Source organism: Phoxinus phoxinus, assembly GCF_949152265.1.
Source record: "Phoxinus phoxinus genome assembly, chromosome: 16".
NCBI lineage: Eukaryota > Metazoa > Chordata > Actinopteri > Cypriniformes > Leuciscidae > Phoxinus > Phoxinus phoxinus.
The window spans coordinates 21,250,368-21,272,446 of NC_136891.1; the positions used below are offsets into that span (position 1 = coordinate 21,250,368).

At 37.2% G+C, this 22,079-nt stretch overlaps 1 protein-coding gene across 1 annotated transcript; it reads right to left on the reverse strand.

Moving 5' to 3' along the window:
* Positions 1 to 12,015: 12,015 nt before the first annotated feature.
* Positions 12,016 to 20,901, reverse strand: LOC306983907 (disks large-associated protein 2). The gene is made up of 4 exons (XM_079584758.1): positions 20,190 to 20,901; positions 19,081 to 19,172; positions 16,921 to 17,073; positions 12,016 to 12,809 (listed from the first exon to the last, which is right to left on the reverse strand). The coding sequence occupies exons 1-4, from the start codon at positions 20,605 to 20,607 to the stop codon at positions 12,594 to 12,596; spliced, it is 879 nt and encodes a 292-aa protein (XP_079440884.1). The 5' UTR covers positions 20,608 to 20,901; the 3' UTR covers positions 12,016 to 12,593.
* Between the last annotated feature and the right edge of the window lie 1,178 nt (positions 20,902 to 22,079).

The window sequence follows — 22,079 nt, forward strand, 5'->3', positions numbered from 1 at the left end:
TAAAAAGGCAAATTAATTGTACAAATACCAAACTATTTGTAAAATGCCAAAACAACTAACAGCAATGAAACATCAAATCATACATTCAGTTTTTGTTACGATCCTGCATGCTGTCATAGCTTTATAAAATAATCTTGACAAAGTTCAAATAAACATGGGTTAGAGCAAAAAAAAAAAAAAAAATTAGGCATATATTCATTTATCAATATATGTATTTTTTTAATATAAATAATGTATATTTGGCATTAGATTCATCCTCATTATTAATATATTTAATGATTCAAAACAAGTTTGAAGCTAAACCATTCTCAAAACTCACTGTTATAGCCCATGTATGAGAGGTCTCACATATTCAAACAACATTACATCAGATGTGCTGGAAAAAAAGAGAAAATCCCTCCCCCTGATTAGTTATCAAAATCTAAGACCAGAGTATTTTCATATTAGTGTAATGATTTAACCTTTGAGAGTAAAAACTGTGAATACACAGCAAAACTGCCTGTAATCTCCCCTCACACTCAGAAATATCATCAGCACCACAGACAGATCTCAACATCCTGCTTTGTTCAAGACTTTGATTATTTTGAGCGTTTTAACCCTTAAAAGCATGAATGTTTTGCCAAACATTATTACAAATTCGGGTCTTTAGCGATCCAGATCTCTAACATGGATGGATCACTACCTGTCGTGATAAAATAAAACTCTCCTGATATGAGAGTAACAATTACAGAAGAATAAAATCAAGCATCTTTTGGTTAATTTTGAGTTTTGTCATCATCACTGTCTTCGTCAGAGCTTATTTCACAGTACATTCAGCATCTAGCTCATATTCGCAATTTTAAACATATTTTCAAACCAATCATTTTTAACATCTTCAAAATCAATATTTTGATAGCTGACAGCTTCTTCACCGGATCCACCATCAAGACACTAATATTTGATTGTGTTCAGCACTTGCTCAGCAATAAATCACTGAGTCATTTCAAGTTTTGCTGATGATACTTCCTATTCTTTTGTTTTCTGCCAGCAGTAACAATGAGTGGACTGTCACTTCATCAGTGTGTATCAGATATTGACACCTTGTTGAATAAAGGTGAATTGCACTTATTCAGTCATCAAATATTCAATTATTGTTGTGCAGACAAAAATATACTTACACTGTTACATCATTATTTTTTAACAAAAAATTTATGGGAAAACAGGAATCCTTTAATATTTTTTCTTGTTATATTGTTTATAACTAATATATATTGAGGAACATTACAAAGATTGATGTCTAACCTTAAAAAAAATGAATGAGGAGGAGGAGGGTAGTGAATGAAGTCCCGGGTCACTAAAGATCTGAGGTGTGTGTTTAAGGGCTAAATGGAAAAGAATCACTATTTTCACATAGTCTACCAAAGCGAGGATGTTAAATTGTGTCTGTGCCATGATCTTTAAATGAAGCCATTCAGGTTATTGCTGAACAGGCAGCGAAACGTCTATACTGAAGTTCTACACAGCTGAACACTCACTCGACTGCCTACGATATTGTGATTTCTTAGCAGAAAAGCCTTGAACAACTGACAAATGAAAAGGAAAGGTGGAGTGTGGTGGAGTAGAGAACAACTGTTAAAAGGTATGATTATTATGTTTGATTTTGTAATTATAAGTACAACCTTAAAAAGATAATGGTGCCTTTTGGAGGGTGGACAGTGAGGCCTATACACTACAGAACATGTTGTTTCTGTGTGAGAGCGAGTGTATACATGTTGATTGTCCTGGTAAAACCAAATCCGTGCCTATGAATCCAACACACCTCTATGACAAAAGCACCAGTTTTAACCTCTCAAATGTCTCAATGTATTTTTAAACAGCTGTTTACATTGTTTCACATTTTCAGTAAAAGAAATGACAGCATTGTTCATAGAACAATAACTGTCTTTGCATTATGGAGGAACTGACCCTCAAAGAGGAGAATCGGAAACTAACAAAACCTATTAAAGGGCTTCCCTGCAGTACGTCAGTAAACTGAAAGTGGCAGGGCAGTATATATATATATATATATATATATATATATATATATATATATATATATATTTTTTTTTTAATGATGTAATGCATTTGCTATGTGTTTGTTTTTACTGTACATCTGTGCAGACACTGGCCACAACTTTATAAAATGTTTTATAGGTGAGAAATGTCCTCAGGGGAAGTGGTGAATAAATAAACTCTACGACCATGTTGAAAAGAGCAGCATTGCTGGTCACCAGCATGTTGTGTTTTAGATGCAGTGAGTGTCCCTTCTTAACTAGCTTAACCAGCAGGACTTCCTACTGTCCTATAAATGCAATAACTATGGCAACAAATGACGGGATTTTATTTATTTAACTTTTTTTTTAAACTCTTTTACCGCCATTGATGTTAATTTTCTGTAATTTCACTGTTGTATGGTAGGGGGCGCTATGACAACTTCTGAAAGAGTACATAATCTCCGGATTCAAATTACAGACAAAAAAGAAGCAAGCGATAAAAGCATTGCGCAAGTTGTAGTCTTTTTTTTAAATCGATTTTTCTCAGCTTTTTGTTGCTAATTGTAACTTACTAACATTCAACTGTTGATAAAAAAGAATGCATGAAGCTAGAATATATATATATATATATATATATATATATATATAGTTTGTTTAAAAGCAGAGGCTCTGCTCTTTCTTTTGATATATTGCATTCTCAGATATTCAAACAACAAATTGTTTGTGTGAAAATGATCAAAAACGCTGGCGGTGGCTGGCAACTTAAATTAAAAAAACGCAGGCGGGGAAAGAGTTAAAATCCATTTCTCTTTGAATCTGAGCATAGTTGAGCCAAATCAGACAGATCAGAGTCTAAAAGACTCAATTTTGACAAAAAAAGTAGTTGGTCCACCGTGATTTTACTAAGATTTTATGTTCCTGGGTCAACATATTTTGTTGATCCTGGAACAACATTCCTGTCCAAAAAACGTAGTCCTAATCCTATCCCAACCCCTAAATCTAACCCTACCCATAAATTATCCTAATATACCCATAAGTTAATTGGATAACACTACGACCAATCACAACAATACACTGTCTAAGCCCCATACGTTTAGCTACCAGCGGAGCTAACTGGTAGATTAGACTCTTGCCGTATCCGGTCGGCAAAACAGCAAAAACATCCTTCTTGCAAAGGAACGATTCGAGCGCCGTTTTCTGTTCCTCTTTTAGATAAAAAGCAAAGTCTAACTCAACAACTGGTGTTCATCCATCCATCTTGCAATGTTTACTAATGACTTCGACGTCACAGCGCTGTCGTCATCTGTTTAGCTCGTCTCTGGACCGCCTATATCAGATAACCTGATGTGATTGGTGCAGCTCAGTTACAAGGGCATAGTTAATGAGCATCATTAATCAATGCCAGAGTGACTCACTGAGCAAATTCAAATTGTGCTCTCTCTCGTGAAAACTCTGGATTTCCAGGATAAAGTTATCCCCAAACTCAGAGGGAATGATGGGTGAATAACACTGATGTAGAACCACCTAACCCTGGTTGTAAGCCTAAACTTGACATAAACCGTAAACTTGTCCCTCAAATCTGATTGGTTGATTGGAATGTTGATTCAGGAACATGTTGCACTTGGTGAAATCACGTTCACCGTCAAACAGCTTCACAACACAGACATCTCATGTTTGCTGACAAGTAGCTACTTTTTACTGGTGAACAGCAAAGCTATGCTGGTCCACTAGCTAGACCAGCATTATACCAGCCCTAATCTGTCTTTTCAACAGGGTTACAAGGTCTATTTTGTTATTCCTCAATAAAATATATTCACAAAAATGGGTAAAAGAAAGTTTCTGTGAATAAGTGTCTCTTATGAAATTCAAAAAGTCAGACTAGAGCTGCTGCATAGTAGAAAGGCAAGACAAATAGCTCTGTTTGCCTTGAACTGATCGCAGAGAGACTCTACTAGCGCCAGTGTAGTGTCCTGCCATTAATACCACACACTAAGAGGTAATGACACCATGTGCCTGCCATGTATTTATACACTATTGCACATTCTGGCAAGTCTGGTAAAGTGTGTAAGTATGCGAGAGGAGGACACTGGCATTTAGTCTAATACTGTGTATTGTGTTTAATAGAGATGAACAATGTGAAGCCCTCATGTGTCCGTCATAACAGAGGACAGGTATAGAACAAAACGAAAGTTTCCTGCATTTGACACTTTTCTCAGTCATAAGGTGCGGTCCCACTTCAGACGTCACAATGAATATGGGCAACCGGATATGATGTCACTAGTTGTTAATAAATAAGAAATCACAAATAACACGTAGTTTTAAAATCAACTCGGGCTCATTGGGAAAATATGCCGAATATAATATAATAAAATATACGAAACAGATGAACGTTACTTTGGCAATGTTTTACTGTATTGCGGCAATTTGTAAATTAAATTACAGGAGAATGGCGCTAAAAAGTGAACACTCTATCGTAGCAAATGTGAGATAAAAGCACATTTGCTAAAGCCGTGATATTATTGTTTGCTTCTACAAGTCTTTAAGCTCTTTTATTGAGTGTTATGATTCGTGTTTCACAGTACTTGTACAGTACCTGATAATATGTGCCTTTAATCATAATTTGCATGAAAAGGAATACAAGTTTTTGGTGTTTTACTGCCCCTAGTGCAGTTGCAATCTGCAGTGAATAGTAATGTATATTGCAAACATATCGGTAAAGGGAGAGGCATGTTTTTTTCAATGAGCATGTTGCTTAAATGTTATATTTGATCTACTCCACCTTTCTATAACATGCAGGTTTGAGGTTTACTGTACATGAAAAGTCACTCACCTGTATTCACATTCATATGAATGCAAGTGAGTGGAACACAAAGTGTAATGTGACCGCACCTTTAGACTTAAACTTAGATAATACACTATAATAATACTCTTAATCGCTTTTTTTATTTATTTATACTGAACACATCACTATCACACAGTCCTGATCAAATACAGAACCCACGATAGACCCACACGATAATCCAAGAGATGAAGCAAAAAAATTCTCATCAAAATGTCATCTGCTGGACAATGATCCAACGATCATGCATCTTAACATCTTTGAGCCCCTAATGATCTGAAATGCATGAAAAGCAACAATACTGCAGGGTTTCGCCAGTCTTTGACCATAAGCGACATTTCCTCTGCATAGGTCATATCTCATGCAAATCATTTTAAGTCTCCAACACTGATTATAAGGCACCTATGGATGTTTCCACCTTTTATAATCACCGATATCTGCTAGATCTCTACTAAAAAAAAAAAAACAGACACATGGCATGTGTCAGGTGATGGCACTCTACAACTATTTACATTTACACAAGCAGCGATACATCTACTATGCCACAACTTGTCCGCACTGCCTAAACACATTATTCCATTACAATATCTTTTAAAACAGGGCTGGAGGTTTGTGTTTGAAAAAGGGACCTAGTTGTAATATACTAAAAGATGCAAATCGTTGAGAAAAACATCTGTCCAGTGGACTATCATATTTCAGCTGTTGTCTATTCATATAAAATGTGCAAGATGATAACTGTACCTCAATGTACGCATTTAGCAGCAGTTGGTAGCATGTCAATGTCTTTCCTCTGGGTGACTTACAGTCGCCGCGAAAGGGAAACGCAACAGCTGCAAAGAAGAACCTCAAACACAAATAACTTCCTCTCAAACTATTTGGACTAATTGGAAAGCGCTGATTGTTTCTCTGTGTATGTGGTGCTTTCAATACATTGAGACAAGAATTGAGACAGCAATACAGAGCCACTACAGTATGTAAAAGCACAGCATTACACACTCACTTCAGCCTTATTCTTCAACAACACTGTGTTTCTTAAAGGGATAGTTCACCCTAAAATGAAAAGTCTATCATAATCATATCATTTAACGGAATTATTTTGCTGAATGTCCTGGCTGCTTTTGTCTTTGTATTGAGGTATGGTGACCCAGACTGTTAAGCTCTAAAAAGGACAAAAATATACGCATGCACTATATTTATGCTCTTAAACATCAAAATGATATTATATTTTCCATCTGCTTACTTTCACGTCACAGATCAGGTGTGTGTTTGCCATCACGGCAAAACATTAACCACTGTAGTATTTGTGCCGTTATAGTTGTGGTGTGGACACTGCTGTTCTTTTACATTTTATATCGTATTTTACATCTTTATCGTTATCATTCTGATCCCTTATGTGGACGGGCCTTTACTTCTGTAGGCTTTATATGTTGTTCTCTTCAAAAACGGCATTGATTGTTGACATGCAAAAACATATAGAATGAAATGTAAATATATTTCAATGGAATGAAGGATATAGAATGTACTGCATGTTAGCTTGGATATTGCGCTCAAGAGCTTGATTTATTGAAGTCCACGTCATGCTAACAATAAACTATGCTTCTAACTACAAGTCTTGTGTGGTTGGAACTGTAGTTCCAACCACACAAGTTTGCAGTGCTGTTTGCGATTAAAAATATGCTTTCAGGAAATGGTAAATCGTTGAACTGTTAATAATGACGGAACTTGGGACCATAGTTAATGATGCTTTTGGGAAATGCACCCCAGCATAGTTGCTAGTGACTGGGCCTGTGTTAGTTCAAGTGAAATGGCATTTATGTTTCAGAAAATTTTGCTTAAAACCTTCCCATGAACAAAAATGGCAGATTTCAAACGTTCTAGTCTCAGCCTTAGATGTCACGCCCACTGGCTGTTAGCTGAACGTCTGATGCATATGGCACACACAATGGGAAACGCTTTTGTCATCTGATTGATTGAATTCTCCAGGATTTCTGGGAGATGTCGCATTCTTTAATGGTCCGTCTGTAACAAAGCCGTTGTGACAGCAAACCCCCTTATGGAAAAAGACAGCCATTGTATTTACAACTGTGACAATGAGCGCTTATCAGGATCACTGGATTTTCAAAAGTATGTGAAGTTCACAGAGCCATTGTTGCAGTAAACTTGCACAACGTGCTTGAATGAATTGTATTTGGAGACTCTTAATGGACACGGTGGTGGTAAAACAAATTTATTGCTTTTGCGTTCACTCACAAAACCTTTTCGTCCCTTCACAAAATGTTTGCGTTCCCTCGAGAAACTTTGCGTTCGCTCGCAAAGAACTCAAATGTTCCTCGGGGAAATGCAAACATTTTGCTTGTGAACGCAAAGTTTCTCAGGATAACACATTTGAGAGAGAACGCAAAAGCATTAACAAATTTTTTTTCATCTTATTTTTATTTATTTATTACCATGTCCCTTGAGGGATTCTCCACAGAATTGCACGCCGGTCTTTAATTGTGAAGACATCGACTTCACATGTCAATCAGAAGGCCTCTGAGCGGTCCTTGGTCAATGAAAGGAGCTATGGAGTCCAGACCTTCTGCTGCCAGTCTGAAAGTCAGGCTACACGAGACCAAAGTAGTCCTGCACCATTCAAGCAAATGCCATTGAGAGCAATATAAATATCTCCTACTTATTTGTCTTTTTTAAATCTTCCCAGTTAATGGTCACCATCCTTTTTAAATGAGCGGCCTAAACATTTGCTAAATAACACATTTTGTGTTCAATGGGAAGCAAAAACCAACGGGGTTCTGATCGACATATTGTAAAGATGAGGAGATGATCATAAGTAGATTTTTGGTTGAACTATCCCTTTCCTTTAACCATAGGTGTAAACGAATCATTACCAAATTCATTGTTTCCCCCATACAACAAATAAGAGTTTACTTCATTTTTTAAATGAGCGCAACGTTATTGACAGATCCTTCTCTTCTTATTTTTCTTCCTCGGTTTTTTTTTTTTGCAAGACCAGGGCAGTACATTCACAATGCTTTCTGTTTAAGATGTTGTAAGGCTGCCAGGTAAAGGAAATAGCTAAAAAGCCAGGATTTAGTTGCTGCCTTATAACGCCTTATGAATGTAAGCAACAGTAACGCTAAGAGGATAGACTAGTGACGTAAGTAAGCAGCCATCTCTGGGATAATTAGGCCTGGAACCAGGGGTGGAAAAAAAACTGGAATCATTTTATGCACAGTTAAAATTGTGGCAGTAAAGGGAAAAATAACTGCAAATGTTGTATTTACAAGTATAAGGTATTGAATCTAATGCTGCTGTTGGTTTTTATGTAGTCCACAATTAAGGTAATAAAGAACCTCAAGCCAAATTAGAAATAAAAAGGGGCATTGCCCCCCCCCCCCCCCCCCCCCCCCAAAAAAACAAAAAACAAAAAAAAACAAAAAAAAAACAAATTTTAATTCAATTCATCATAGAGACATCTGTCTATTGCACATCCGGGTTTCTGTTTTCGAAGGTGACAAGGCAAATGGGCACATCTTTGTGCAAATGCTGGACTGAAAAGTGTGGTATACAAAAAACATAACTCTCTAACCTAAAATAAATCTATTTCTTTTCAACAAACCAGTGACCATAAATATGATAATCCGAGATGCATTGAGACACTGTTAAACCTCCCTTTAAAAAAGTCCACAGGTGGTTTATAGTGCTGTGCAGAAAGGAGAGGGGCTTCTACATTTTAGAGTATAAAGCAGCACCATTTACAGTAATATTATTAAAGTTTCTTTTGCACCTTTATATGTCACAGACTACCTTGAGGGTGAATGTTGAAGAAGATTGGTGTTGTAAATACTTCTCTGTAAATGTTTTTGTGTAGAACCGGTGGTCAGTTAATGAAAGTCAAGCTGTTACCTTATGACTGAATGATATCAAGGCCTTTTTGGGCTGAATGAACTAGTCATTGAATAAAAGGATTTTTAAAAAAATCTCTTGACAGTGCAGTTTAGTCCAGAACAAGATTAAATCTGTTAATCCTGAAGCTAAACCTAAATTGAAGTCTAGAAGCAATACCTTCATGCAAATCCCCAAATGCGATAACATCACGAGGATCAAGATCAACATTTCCGTTGGAAATACAAATGTGGATAATTTAAGAAGTAAAACTGCTGTGTACATCTTTTCAAGTAGTAGAAACTATATAATTTAGTTTGCAAACTAATCTTTATTTTGCTTATTTAAATCTAAACGCCATGTTCGATTGTGGGAATTATGTTGTTGATGAAGTGACTATGCTGTGACATTAGTTTTGTGCCAGTGCTATAGATTACATTTTCTGAAAGGAGTGTTAACTGTGCCTATGCTGAGGGCTACACTAGGCTTTGTTCAGACAGGTAGCAAAAATCGGATTTTTTGGAATCCAATGTTTCGAAACTACAGTACATCCAAATGAGGTCTGAAATCAGATTAAAATATTTTGCAATGCACCTGAAGAGTCAGATTACATTTCAAGTACTTTTTTCATCATTCCTGCAGTGTTGCATACTGTATGTCTGTTTCTTAAAAAAAAAAAAAAAACTCATATAATGAATTAAGTGACATTCTACGGCGCCCCTAATGGGACATTAGATGGAAATTAGATGGAAAAATTAGATTTCAATGCATTCGCAAAAATGTTGCATTTTCTCGCAAAACTTTTGCGTTGCTCCAAAACTTTGCTTTCACCTGCAAAATTATTGAAATACAGTTTCCTTTTCTAAGTTGATGCTATGGGGAATGCTATCAGTGTCCAACGACATTCCATGATGGCACTAGCAGAGCGACCGGAAGTAGAAGTGGGTGCCTGTAATACACGTCATTAGCTTTTTTGTCTTCAGGAGCTGCTTGTTTGTACTTGTGTAAGATGAACGCTGGATGTTCTCATTGTGTTGCAGTCGCGGCAAGCTCTGTTCTTGCTTTATTCTTTCCTGAGGGATGAGAATATAGCGTTTGCATGGAGTGTGTTTGGCTAGAGCGAATAGGCTGCACTTATGGTGATGCATTCATGGTAAGAATATCTCTCCTGGTGTTGCATCCTTTGTGAAGGCTCCCACCTTGCCAAAAGAGTGAGTGTGTTCAGCTCTCGAGGGGGCGGAATGTGCTCTCTGTCACGAGGCGCTTTGAGGGAGCTCCCCCTCACGGTTCAGGCCCCATGTCTGCTGAAGTAGCAAAATGGCAGCTTCGATCGTGGGCTCGTATGTGGGCAGAGTAGAGGCAGATATTGTAAATTAAGTCTGGCTTCCTCTGCTGCTGACCACCTTGCGGCTCTTGGCAAGGCATATGCGAAGACAAGACAGACCTGGGAGGCCCTGCACACCATGAAAAAAAAGATTTAGCAAGTGCTCTATGCCTGCCTTTTGTGGCAGCGTTCTCCTCTGGAGCTTTGATATAAAAGCAACCATTGCTGAAATGGCACAGGAATTGAGCAGGTTTTTGGTTAAAATAAACCAAAAAACAAATTGGAAACCGCTCTTTCTGTCGCTCATTACTAAGTATTGCTTGGTTACTTATGCATGCAGGTAAGTTTTTGGCAAGATACTTTCACCTGGCCCCCAGGGTGAGACTGGTTAATTGTCTCTGGAAGACATCTCTCTTGCTCTATCCTGATATCCTGAAAGGGTATCCAGGGGGTTGAGCTATATTCTCTCCTATCTTATGGTCTAAAGTAGAATTATGCTCCCTTGTGAATGGGTTGCTGATGCAGGGCGAACTGGGTTATTTAGGGCAGTATAGATTCCCTACTTTCCCGTTCTACTCTTCAACTACGGTTGGGTGTTGAAGTAGTAATGTATGATCCCCTTTTGGATGGGTGCTTCATAGGCCTCACTAGTATGGCCCATGTTCAATACTATAGCTGGTCCTCAAAGAAGTGCTTTAATTCAAGTCAGGGTTGAGCTGCTCTCCCCCAATGCAATGTTTATTTATTTATTTTTAAAGTAGATCATTAGCTACCCTGCAGTCTCCTTGGGGTTAGAGTATGGTGGATGGCAAACTATTGGCAAACTGCAGCCTGCCTTTCTCTTGTCTGGGACATATCTTCCTTTTGGAAGGGTTGATGCAAGGCGAATGGAGTTATATAGGGCTGTATAGTTTCCCTCTACTTTGTTTACCTCCCTTTACAACTACTATTGGGTCTTGAAGATGGGAAATAGCTCTGCTTTGGAAGGCTCTACTATGGCCCTGATTTGACAATTCTAACAAGTAGAGGAAGTTCGCCTCCCAGTGTCCCTCCTTGTTATCTGTCACATATTATGATCTGGTGCTAAAATAAAAAGATGAAGCGCTAGCTATAGTAGGGCTTAGGTACAGTAGAGTGCATTTAGTAGCAATTTGTATGCCCCCCTTGCTCCCCTTTGGTGGCTTTTACAAGTAGGGTGTGAGTGCACTCCCCTAATTATTTCAGGGTATTTAAGTAGAGCTGGAGCTCCCCTGCAGTTTTCCTAGGGGTTGAGTTTCATGGCAATAATCTTTGACAACTATATTTTGCCACTCGTATTAACATCCTTTCTGATGAAAATTTGGGTTGCATTCTCGCCCTGGAAGTAGTGGCAATATCCAAGATCGTTGTTGAAAATATTCTCAAAAGAAACTGACATAGCTGAGCCATTTATTCCTTAGAGCTCTGCTCTTGGGGCCTCATAAGGCTGACGTCTGACCCACATGGGAGGAAGGAAGGTTGTAATGGCTGGGACTTCCTTTGTTAAGAGAGCATAGAAGCTTGGGTATCTTCTATTATTGGAAGATAGTGGCTTAGGGAGTTGTACCACTAGACAATCTATATGAGTCTTTTTGGATGGGCCCCTTATTGAGGCTCTGACTCCAGCTAGGTAATCCATTGAGTCAACTTATGTTATGCCATATATGTTTGTGCATATTCACAGCTTAATGAGGCAGGCATTACCTCAGCTGTGTGTAGAGGGTATTTGTTCCCCATAGCGTCAAGTAGTGTTGACTTCCACTTCGAAAGGGAACGTCTCAGGTTACAACTGTAACCATGGTTCCCTGAGAAGGGGAATGCAACACTGCGTCTCGTTGCCATGCCTTGGGTCTGCCTGTGCGTCTCCTTCAAACAAAATAGTTGTGACGTGTATTACAGGCACCCTCTTATACTTACGGGCGCTCCGCTAGTCGTCATATTACAGTAGTCAACATTTCTCAGGGAATCTCAAAAGTTTTAAGTGAACACAAAAGTTTTGTGAGAGAACGCAAAATTTCTCAGTGGGACGTAACAGAACATAAAAGCGTTGAAATATAATTTTTTCTCCATAACCATGTCTATTTAGGGGCTTTATTATATTCACTATGTAGTTAATAGTGAGTAAGTGAACATGGCAGTGGTTTTGGGCTCAGTATGTGCATGAATGCGAATATAGAAGAATTCTAAAATTGTGTCCTAAACATGTGGAAACCAAAATTGATTTGTGCGCAGTGTGAAAAAAGCCTTAGTTTTGTCCTCTGAACATACTACAATGAAATCCAAACTGGGTTGCTGTAGCTGCAGGTTTTGGAGGGCATAGACTGCCATGACCTTTTTGCATTGAGCTCTGTTTGAGGCATATATAAACTCACCACTATTCTCAGCTCAGAGTAGATGATGAGCAGAGGAAGAATACGTGTAACAAATGTGACAATGTCTAAGGGTGGAGGAGTGGCATGGAGCAGAATGATGTACCCTGTTGGTGAAGCGCATTGGTGAGGCATAGCATATGTGTGTTTCATAAACGTGTTTGGGCTTCAGGGATGTAGATCTCTATGCTGTCGGCCCGCTCTGTAGCTGAGTTCTGACGGAAAGATGCAGCCCGTTTAGCAGCCAATAGCCTGCGGCGGGCCTCTTGCCTCTGTCGGTCCTGCAGATCCAAGGAGCGCTCACGCATAACAGCTCCGCGACCTTTAGGAGGCCTCTTTGTAACAGGAGGTGGCCATTTTCTTTCCTGTGGAAAAGAAGTAGGGTTCATTACTATTTTATTTGACTATTTACATGGTTTCTTAGAATTAGTGTCAATGCATATACAGTACATATATATTCAGTACGATTTTTTATGTTTTTAAAAGAAGTCTCTTATGCTCACTAAGTCTGCATTTATTTGTAATAAATGAAACCGTATTCATGTTATTTGAAACCGTAATAATGTTAAATATTATGACAATTATGACTGTTTTCTATTTGAATATATTTTTCAATTTTTCTGAATTTTTAGCATCATTACTCCAGTCTTCAGTGTCACACAATCCTTCAGAAATCATTCTAATATGATGATTTCATGTTCAAGAAACATTTAGTATTATCAATGGTGTAAACATTATATACAATTTTCAAGATTATTTGATGAATAGAAAGTGCAAAAGAACAGCATTTATCTTAAATAGAAAGCTTTTGTAACCTTACACACTACTGTTCAAAAGTTTGGGGTCAGTAAGACATTTTTTTGGGGGGAGGGGGAGAAATAAAATAAATGAATAACTTTTATTCAGCAAGGATGCATTAAATTGATCAAAAGTTACAGTAAATACATTTATACTGTTACAAAAGATAATATTTCAAATAAATGAAATATAACTTTCTATTCATCAAATAATCCTAGAAAAAAAAAATGTCCACAAGTGTTTTCAACATTGATAATAATAATTCATGTTTTGTGAGCATCAGATCATCATATTATAATTATTTCTGAAGGATCATGTGACATTAAAGACTGGAGTAAAGATGCTGAAAATTCAGTTTTGATCACAGGAATAAATTATTTTTTTTAATGTATTTTTATTTATTTATTTATATACAAAGATATATACATAGAGTAGTCAACATTTGAAGTGGATCAAAACCTTTCATCAAAGTTATACATGAATTTTGAACAATACTTTTTTGACGTAGGACAATTTTGATTAACCTTTTTTGATCCACTTCAAATGTTTACTACTGTATATATATATATATATATATATATATATATATATATATATATATATATATATAACAGAAACTTTAGCTGGAAAATAACATTATTCAAGAACCGCTATAAAGCCAAAACAATCTCTGTTACCTTAAATTATACGTTTATCTCTGTAAAGCTGCTTTGAAACAATCTACATTGTTAAAAGCGCTATATAAATGAAGATGACTTGACTATATATATATATATATATCACTGATTCTTGAGAGTCGGGACAAAACACGTTTTAAAAAACTTTTTTTTTAAATACACACTATATCAATTATAGTTATACGTTTCTGCAGAGAAAGGTCTTAGCTATTTAACCATGTAAAGGAACAGGTTCTAAATAAAAACACATTTTAAACAAATTTACATGTTTCCCTTCAGAACTGGATTTGTGTCAACTCCGTCAGACACACTAAAAAGTAAACAATTTTAATTCTTCCAATCCAACAAGAATCTAAAGTTCGGAAGTACATTGTAATGGTGCGTTCACACCGGACGCGAATAGCGCGTCAGGCGCGAGTCATTTCAATGTTAAGTCAATGCAAAGACGCGTTACGCGCGTAAAACGCGTGTAACGCGTCTTTGCATTGACTTAACATTGAAATCACTCGCGCCTGACGCGCTATTCGCGTCCGGTGTGTGGGTGCAGTAATAGTGTTTAGTTACTCTGATATGTAAAAAAACACAATACATAAACTTAAGTTGTGATTTCACACTATTCTGAAACCTCAGATTTCTAAATATTTGCATTTTTAAACTTTGATTTTAATTTCAATATTGTAAAAACAAATTCCTTAAATAAATAAAACATAAGAGGATGTAGATCAGATGGTCCTTTATTACAAAAACCACATAAACTGAAGGAAGAATATTTTTTTCCCCAAAAAATTAACAAAAACATACATCCAAACGTCGAAGATCTGACGGTGTTGACGAAAAACTGACGGTGTTGACGAAAAACTGACGGTGTTGACGAAAAATATGTGCATTGCTGATTAGTGAACAGATGTGCTCTTTAAACACTACTACTAAAACTACTCCTTGTTATTAGAGTACTGAACTTACTGTAAAGCAAACTATAATAAACATATTGCACATACACCGTTTCAAACTGTTTTAAATTACACCGTTTTTCCCCCCAAAAAATAAGGGAAACCAGGGGCTGTGATAATTGTTTTTTGGCCATATCGCCCAGCCCTACACTGGCTTCTCATTTCTCTATCTCTGTCTCTACATATATAAATATATATATTAAAGTGCTGGCAAAGTTACACGTTACACAATAATAAGCAGACCACTGCCTGCCCATTCTCTACAAGTCAGATGCGTACGGTTAAATAATGTAATGCATGCTGTGTATGTGCATTTATGTGTAAATAAAACCCTGAAATAACAGTTTAACCCTTCACTATATTCACAAATAATATTATATTCGCACATTAAGAGGTTATTGGTGGATTTGTCAACTCCGTCATCTTACAGGTCAACTCCGTCAGACATAGAACCTGACGGAGTTGACGTCTGACGGAGTTGACGTAAGGGCATGTATTTTCCGCCAAAAAATGTATTGTACACTGGAGCTAGGTATTTTTTCCTCAGTTGCTAGCTGTCCCAATAACCTCACTAAAATTATTAAATTCAATCCACTATGGTTTAAAAAAAAGTATCTTAACAGAAAGATGGTATTGACATGGTGCAGCTGTGACCATAGGAATATTGACATTGTTTGTCTAAAATATAAAAAAATGTACAAGGTACCACAGCATGTGTGGTAGTACTGCATTCACCACAGGCAGGGAGATGAAAAGGGGTCCTCAGGGATATAGCTGACCATGCTATTTCCTGATTTAAAGAGCTTTATAAAAATATCTGACGGAGTTGACAGAAACCGAGGACACAACTTTAATAGGCAGATTTCTATGGAAAATATTGTTTGATGTTCACTTCATGCATTGTTTTTTATATTTATACCCCTTATTTTTTATTTCATGTATATGTTTTCACAACTGTAGAGCTTTTTTAAAGTTTTTTGGGATGGTTAATATTGTGACCTCTTGCTGAGGACAAGTGCAATAACATGGACCTTCTAACCACAGACCATACATTTAAACAAATTTTCCCCAAAAAGATAAAAAAGTTTATTCCAAAAATCAGATAGGTATATACAATTCCTTTAGATTTAACTTTGTAAGTATGTCAATCATGATGAATTTCTTAATTTTTGCTATAAATTAGACTTTTCTATGTGGGACATGTTTTGTCCCGACTCTCAAGAATCAGTGATATATATATATATTGGGTGGACAGTAACAAAGTACATTTACTTGAGTACTGTACTTAAGTACACTTTTTGAGTATCTGTTCTTCGACTTCACTACATTTGAAAGACAAATATCGTACTTTTTACTCCACTACATTTCTGTCAAGGTCCTTCAGTAGAAAGTAGTAACGTCAGGGATGATTTTGGTTGCATTTTGGTTGGAAATGAAAGTCGGGTTGACGTTAGAACCTGACTGATGTTGATTTCTGACATCAACCCGATTTTCAACCACAGTACAACGTCTGTCCAACGTTGGAGATTAATGTCAATCTGACATTGAATTCTGACATCAAGCTGATTTTCATTTTCAACGTTGGGTTTGGTCTTCTAAATGCAAATTTTCTATTTTTTTTGGAGCACACTAGCTTATAGATAACAGTAAGACTAACATATTCATACTAAAAGCCAAAAAACCTGGGAACAGCCATGTTGGTGTCCGAAACCATTGTGGACGTTACTGAGTAGGCTACACTTATTCAATCCCACTGGAGCTGTGTTCTAGAAATAAATTTGATATTCATATGAGGGTTGGTAGGCAGGTATAGATTCAGAGGCATAAGGTACTGTACGTATTGCTCTCATAGTCACATATTTTAATGCACTTTCTAACATTTTATATTCTCTTAATATTCTATAATACTCTTATATTCATATATTTTTAAACACAAATTCACAGCCTACATTTTGTGTACTCATATATATATTTATATGTATGTGAAAGGAGAATGTAAGTGTGTGAGAGTGCCAGAATGAATCATGGCTTGTACGGCCCCAAAAGTATACCTTCTTCTCCGGACTCTCCACTATCCTCCACTCGTTGCTCTTGATTTGCTGCAGCTCATCAAACTTGGCAGTGACATCATCGATGGAGAGCTGCAAGAGATCCCAAAACCCAGCCAGGTCCTGAGCCGTGGGGCGGGGCATAGCGCTGGGGTCCTGCACAAAACCAGAAACAGACCAATTATATTTCACGCACTGACACTCCTCACAAACACAAACAACAGTAATAAGTTACACTTCAGCTCAAACCCCATACAGAATCTCAATTATCTTTTTTAGATTGTAATACATGAAATAAGAACAGGGATCATAACAATGTATTTTGTTTTTTATTTAGCTTTTCCCTGCAAGCTATTGTACATATCCAAATATTTGCTATAAGTTGAAGTTCTTCATATATTCCTAATCTCATATGTTGCCCATTGAGTGATGATTGATTTGAACCGGTTTAGGTTTGTCCTGAGCACTGTGAGCAGTGAATCTGCCCGCTGTTCTTGACAAAAATCCTCAGGGTACAGTAAGTTCTTTTGTGTCTCAGAATGCTCTGCACGTTTGAGCTCTTCCTCACAGTGGCGCAGTGTTATCGAGATCCATTCAGGACAATATAGGGACTCATACACTATCAATTATCAGAAAAGGCTATGAGCAGGAGGCGGTACTGATCATGTAAACTTCTGAACAGCATAATTTGGTTAATTTCGGTTAATATTTTGGCTGGTGTTCTGGAGCTTATTCGGGGTCTTACAAAATAATAATAGTACAAACTTACGATAAAGGGGTGAAAACTTATGACCCCTCGAGCAATCAAACTTAATAAGGATCCTGATCCCTATCTACGCATCACTGCACCAAGTGCCATAAATGAATAAATTACCATGAATAATCACTAGAGGTCGCTGTAGTCTAGCATCTCTCATCCGAACTGAATATTTGACCATGTCAGGTACACTTTTGACATTAACATTAAAAAAAGCACAAAACAATGAAGGATGGATGTGTATTGTTAACTGACAGTGTTATGTATATACACAGAGTAAACATAATTATTTTCTGTATAATCAATGATCGATTGAACCATTTCTCAGTTATGAACAGTGTTTGCTATATTTATTCTGCATGGCTACATCCTCTCTTCTCGTTTTATAATACTAAGCTAAACCGTTCAGTCTCTTGGATGCTCATACTAGAGAGGACAAGCTGGTCTCAGCCTGTCCATGTGAATGTATTACAACATCCATCATTTCACAATCTCCAGAGAGAAAGAGAGAAAGCGAGAGACAAAAACAATCACTGACCACTAAACAAACCCTTTAAAGTGTCATTCAACCCACCAACTACCAATTAACGTCAGGATCTTTTACTCTAACGCATCTTGAAAAGGGTTAAAGCTTCTTTCTGGCTAAAATGACATTTAGTGGAGTTGACACTGCAACTAATCATTGTGTAATTATGTCAACTATCTTAGAAAACAATTTAAAACAGTATTTTATATTGTTTATCAGTTATATTAAGAATAAAAATAAATTTACTTGATAAGCAAAAATGCACACGATATTATAAATCAGAATTCTGAAATAAAAATATGTTGATATGGGAATGTTTTTTTATTTTATTTTAGTACAGTTAACGACAAAAAATACATGAGGGAAAATTACTTAAAATAATAATATCTTGCACTATTTTGCTTCTCAAATATTTTAGAAAACAATTTTAAACATTATTTTGTCTTGTTTATTAATACAAAAAAAATCTAAAATAAAAATACATTTACTTGATAAGCAAAAATCCACAAAATAGTATACATCAGAATTCTGAAATAAAACATTTTGGTGTGGGAATTTCTATTTTTTATTTTAGAGTTTTACAGTTAAGTAAAAAAATACATGAGGGAAAAATGACATAATACTATCTTGCACAATTTTGCTTCTCAAATATTTAAGGATCTTTATTCACATTTATTTAATTTGAAATGCTAAAGCAGGCAAATTGTTGATGTGTTTAATAAATGCAAGGTAAATCCTCTCACCAATACTTTTTGATAAACTACCTGTCAAAGAGGCATCCTGAATCTTTCATGACAGAACTGGTGCATGCCTGATGCATTTTATGATGCAAAGGGAGCATTAATGTATATCTCATGGGGATCTTAGAAATGCCACATACCAGATTTTGCTGACACAACCAGTAAAACTGCTGGAATTTCTGGGACATGAGGAGGTGAGCGCTGCCCACAGCACTCCGGATCTTCCCAAGAACTGCAAGACATGTTGGGAAAAATTTAAAAAAATGATTGGTTATACAATTTATATATGATAATAATAATAATAATAATACATTTTATTTATAATGCACTTTTCATTTGGGAACAAACTCAAAGTGGTACAGAGAATACATTACAATATGCACACATGTTGTCTGAACTGTCTTTGATAAATATATAATTTAGATCTAAGAAAGGTTTAGACCAAAATGTTACGAGGTGGTGATTTCGTATGAATTCATAGAAAAAAGTAAGGATGAAGCTCCAGCCCTAAAATTAAACGTCAGTGGGGCATTAAGGCAATCCAAAACAAAAGTTTAAGAGCAAACATGTTGAAGATAGCTGATGGCCTGTCGATTCATGAAATTATAAGCTATTTCCGCACAAATCCTGTTTATTCAGCGTAGTGAAGCCTCTCCTCCATTGACATCCTTTAAAAAAAACGGCCTCTTGTCTCCTCCCCTGTGTATCACACAGTTAGCAGGCGTTATGCTTTTTTCGACAATGGCCCTGACCCAAATGGCACACTTCATATGTACATTCGGTCTTGTGGACTTACAATGGCCTCCGCGTGCGCATGTCCGTTAAGTCCGTGAGACCGTAGGGTTTCCCGTTTGTCATTTTAGGTCTCAGAAGGGTGCTCGCGAGCCCCCTCTGCGGTCGATTTGTGCCCTCGATACGCACTTTTGCCGAACCCACACTGATGCCGACAGTCAAAGCGGCGTTACGTCACGAAAGTGCGGATTCAGAGCCATTTGGGACAGGACCTAAGGTTGCAGGTTACGGCTTTTTGTACACTCTTCTTCGACAACTAGAAGATACACATACCTCCGTGGATCACGGACGGCGGAGGTAAACTTTGGATTTAAGCAGATCTAATGAACAAATGAGATAGTACGATCTCATACGAATTAGCCACCAATTCACCAAAATGTAAAATAGTTATGAACTGCCATGAGATTGTGTTGTTTTAGACTTATTATCTATTTCTTGGATTATCTATTTCACTCACTCTCCTCCGACAAGTCGTGCTCCTCCGCCTCGCGTTCCATATCTTTGCACCATCCCTCCAAACGTTTGGTCTCGCTGTGCAGAAGCTGCATGAACCAGCTGCCATCGCGGCGAAGCGGCGACACGCGTCCGGATTCGGCTGTTTCATGAGCAGGTTCCACCAGCCAGGGTTCGGGCTGCGGGCTGGGCGGCCCACTGGAGGGCCGGTAGTCCTCACGGTAGCTGAAGAGGCCCTGTGTGCGTACGGTCCGAACCACGTTGTATTGTGTGGGCGTACTGGGTTCAGAATGCCGCTGAAATCCTCCAAACTGCAGACTCTTGTCTTCGGTCGATGGAAACCCCTCCAGCTCCAAATCAGCCTGAACTGCCGTCGTCACACTGTTGGACCGTTTAAAGCGCCCAAGTCTGAAAGTGCACATAAGAATGACAATATTGACAGCAGTTTGTGTAGGCTACTTACACCCAGAAAAGTGCAATCTATATTTATTTACCTATTCATTATCTGGCTTTATTTATTTTCTGAGCTACTGGCTCAGGGATCCCTAAAAGGGATCATTAATTCAGAATAACCTTTAATTCTGTGGATCAAATGTCCTGTTTATGGACTGATCAGTAGACTTACCTCCTCTCATCCTCTACCTGGATACCCACGGACTGATACTGCGGGAGACCTTTACTATCTGTCTCAGAATCTGTGGCCGCTTCCACCTGAAGAATGAATAAGCAAAGGAAGAGATAAAAAAGGAGCACATATGATAATAGATAGATAGATAGATAGATATATAGATATAGATATATATACAAATGCTACTGAGTATCTGAGGTGAACCAGAGAAGAACAGAATATAGCTGCAAGCTGCAATTACGGGGCAAAACACATCACAAAGATCATGTACACTGCATTAAGCATGATCCAATTAAATAAAGCACCATGTTTTTTATGCCAATTATTGCAAAGATTGCAGATTTAACAATAATAATTTATGACAAGTAATCCCCGCCCCCTCCTTGTTCTCATGTTGTGTTTTAATTCAATGTGCCAAAGCATTGTCAAGTTGTTTCACTTGCAATCACTTCCAATTTTGGATTTAAAGTCCCCATCATCAACCATCCATTTTATTTTTTACCAACAATTAGCTGGAGATTTCCCAGGTAACATCACAGGGCATGATTTACAATTACACATACTAGTTTTCGTTTCAATAGAGTGGAATAGAAGGCTAAAAATATATTTTATTTATAGAACGATCTGGAAGTTAGCATCTGGATCCCTTGAATAATATAGGATTTTTTTTTTCAATGGCTTTTGAATTATTGAAGAAAATAAGTTATGTGACAAACTTTATGATTCTTACACATTTTCCTCAACAAGATAATATTTTCAGATTTTATGGATTTTGAAAATTAAATACAGTCACCAGAAGTCAAAGGCTAAACGTAGGTTATAAACTAACCACACCACAGTAGCCAACGTCACCATCACTGAACTCTTTTAGCCTTTATTAAAAAACATTTCCCCTGAAATATTTACACAATGCAGTAAATGCAGACAGTATTTGCAGTAGATTAGTTTTCCTGTTAGCTGTGATGATGTTTAATGTCCCAGAGAAACCTCTGTAGTCCCTTTTACTGTGGCTACCTGTCAGCAGCAACCTTTTCAAAACACATAAAAGCTTTTAAAATCAATCTATTTCACGTATTTAACCAACAAACAAAAATAAAATCCCACTGGTTTTGGGACAAAAGTGCAAAATAACTAACTAATTTCCAGGTTTTATGCTCATTCCTGCAGTACTCTATATCCAAGCCACTGTTAAAATACAGCACTTTACCATACACTCCAAAATGGATGACAAGAAACACGGTCAACGCTTGAACACCTTGGAATATC